The sequence below is a fragment of the Rhinatrema bivittatum genome, unplaced genomic scaffold (assembly GCF_901001135.1).
Source record: "Rhinatrema bivittatum unplaced genomic scaffold, aRhiBiv1.1, whole genome shotgun sequence".
NCBI classification, from domain to species: domain Eukaryota; kingdom Metazoa; phylum Chordata; class Amphibia; order Gymnophiona; family Rhinatrematidae; genus Rhinatrema; species Rhinatrema bivittatum.
Window position 1 is genome coordinate 169,933 of NW_021820719.1, and position 3,043 is coordinate 172,975.

General features: G+C 48.5%; 1 protein-coding gene across 1 annotated transcript; it reads left to right on the plus strand.

The window, feature by feature from the left end:
• Positions 1-1,253: 1,253 nt before the first annotated feature.
• LOC115082024 (olfactory receptor 52E4-like) lies at positions 1,254-2,195 on the plus strand. The gene has a single exon (XM_029586281.1). The coding sequence runs from the start codon at positions 1,254-1,256 to the stop codon at positions 2,193-2,195; it is 942 nt and encodes a 313-aa protein (XP_029442141.1).
• The last annotated feature ends 848 nt before the right edge of the window (positions 2,196-3,043 follow it).

Here is a 3,043-nt window from a genome sequence, read left to right on the forward strand (position 1 = left end):
ACCATCTTCTCCATGAAAAAATATTTCCTGATGTTGGTTCTGAGACGTGCCCCCTAGTCTTACAAGGGGGTGTTAGTCCAGCAGCTTAGGTGTAGGAACTCTTGCCCAGTTTACCAGTAAACTAATCCTTGTTGGTAGCTATTATCCATTCTGGGAGATATTTGCCAGGTAGGGCATTTGTGTGTTACCCCTCCAAAGACCATGGCAGTTCTTCTGTATCTGAAATGCAGCTATGGCGGGAGCTTTCCAAAGTATTTACGCGCAGAAACCCCAGTTTCTCTGTGTAAATCCCCATTTGAAAGTAAGTTTGGGGGTCTATGCATTTAAAACCATGCGTAGTTCATGATTTTATTCATTTTGTAAGGAGGCATTTTGAGGGGTGAAGCTGGAGTGGAGAAAGCATTTATCTGCATACTGTCCATGTTCAATAGTATGGGCCGGATTTTAATACCTACACACGGGCGAAGATTTGTGCGCGCAACCCTGCGCGCACAAATCTACGCCCGATTTTATAACATGCGCACGCAGCCGCGCGCAAGTTATAAAATCAGGGGTCGGCGCACGCAAGGGGGTGCACACTTGTGCACCTTGCGTGCACCGAGCCCTAGGGGAGCCCCGATGGCATTCCCTGTTCCCTCCCAGGCCGCTCCGAAATCGGAAATCGAAATCGGAAATCGAAATCGAAATCAGAAATCGAAATCGGAGCGGCCTGGGAGGGAACTTTCCTTCCGCACCCCCCCACCTTCCCCTCCCTTCCCCTACCTAACCCGCCCCCCAGCCCTACCTAAACTCCCCCGACCTTTATTTTTCAAGTTGCGCCTGCCTCCACCGGCCGAGTGCCGGCGCGTGATCCCCTGGCCTAGAGGCCCTAAGGAGGCCTCTGGCCATGCCCCTGCCCCGGTCCACCCAAGCCCCGCCCCTTTTTTCAAGCCCCGTGGTATAATGCGCGTCCCGGGGCTTGCGTGCATCGCTGGGCCTATGCAAAATAGGCTTGGCACGCGTAACCCCCCCTGCACGCGTAAATCCGGCTGGATTTACGCACGTAGGGCTTTTAAAATCTGCTCCTATGTGTGCAGAACCTGACACCACCTACTCAGCAGGGACAACTCTTTGTGTGCATGCCATGGGGAGGTAGATGTGTATCCATATTTCAATTTGAATGTATTTACAAGGTGTTTAATGAGATTCTGTTTTATCTTCTTGTTGTACAGAAAGAGCTTCTTTAAAACTGAATCTGACTTCATCGGGCCATCATGTCAGCCTTCAATACCACCCACTACCAGCCTCCATTCTTCATCCTGATGGGTATCCCGGGGCTGGAAGCTGCGCACATCTGGATCTCCATCCCATTCTGTACTCTGTATGTCACAGCGGTTATAGGAAACTCTATCATCATCTTTATTATCAAGACAGACGCCAGCCTCCACCGGCCCATGTACTTCCTCCTGTCCATGCTGTCCGGGACTGACATAGCTTTACCTACCTGTGTAATACCTAAAATGCTGGGTGCGTTCTGGTTTGATTCTAGGGAAATCTATTTTGATGCTTGTCTGATGCAGATGTATTTTGCTCATTCTTTTGTGGTGGTGGAATCCGGCATTCTGATATCAATGGCTTTTGATCGCTATGTTGCCGTGTGCAACCCCTTAAGATACACCTCCATCCTGACAAATGCGCTCTTAGCCAAACTAGCATTCCTAGTTATCTTCAGAAGTATGCTGTACGTTCTCCCATTTCCCTTCCTGACTAAAAGGCTGCCATTCTGCAACAGCAACGTCATTGCTCACACGTACTGCGAGCACATGTCCGTGGCAAGGCTGGCCTGTGCCGATATAACGGCCAACGCTGTGTATGGGATGAGCATTGCTCTGTGTGGGGTCTTTTTAGATTTGCTGTTTATTGCTTTATCTTATGCTCTGATACTTAAGGCCGTCGTAAGGCTTTCATCCAAGGAAGCGCGAGCGAAAGCTTTCAGCACCTGCACCGCCCACGTGTGTGTAATTGCCGTGTTTTACACCCCATTTCTGTTCACTGTTATCTTACAGCGGGTCGGCCATACACTCTCTCCCTCTGTTCACATCATTGTGGCCAACCTCTACTTCCTTCTTCCACCCATCGTAAATCCCGTGGTGTATGGGGTGAACACAAAACAGATCCGGGACAGGATACTGAAAATATTCCATTTGGGACGGTGACTTTTGGGCGAGCCTGCCGATCATGATTTTTCCTGGAAGTGTTCAAAGCGCTCCTCAATTTCAAATGTAAGTCTGTAGCTGTCTGCATTGAAAAACAGAAACAACTGTCCTGTCTCTCCAATCTAGCTTTCCATCATTCTCCATCACCTTCCTAAATGCTACTTAGATATCTACTGAGGTGTGGCTGATATCCATACCCTGGGTAGGCAACAACACAGTCCATCTGTACCCCACTTCTCTAGTCCTGCTAGAGCTGCTTCCTACCCCTGCCTCAGACAGCTGCTGTCAGGGAAAGATAAGCATGTTGAGTGTTCTTGGCTGGTCCAGATGTCGCTGGTGACATGGATGCTTCCCCTCTCACCTTGGCTGACTGAGTGCATATTGCATGGATAACTTGTCTACTGAATGCTGCCTGGATGAGAACTTTGTAACTGGAGCCTAAAAGGTGCAAACAGCTGCTTAAGTCCCATGTTTTACTTGATCTGAAAGGTCTGATCAAACAGGGCAACCATTTTCTGGATGCATTATCTGAGTACCTTTGATGCTGAATGCCTGCTGCTACAGGACAGTGATGTTGTAAGACACCTTATCTACTCCATGGTGGCGTGCCACTAATGTGGGACTGGTGGCCTGTTATCTCACTGGAGGAAGAGGCTAGGGGGCCACCCTAGGAGACTGAAAGACTGACTTCCCCTTTTCGATGGATTTCCTTTTTCTGTTGCTGCTTTGACTGGTAGCCAGGGTCCCCAGGTTACTATTATTATTATTTATTTGATTTGATTCACTGCCATTCAGTTTATACGCCATAATAGTAGTTAACAGTAAAACATAAATACAAAAGCGATACA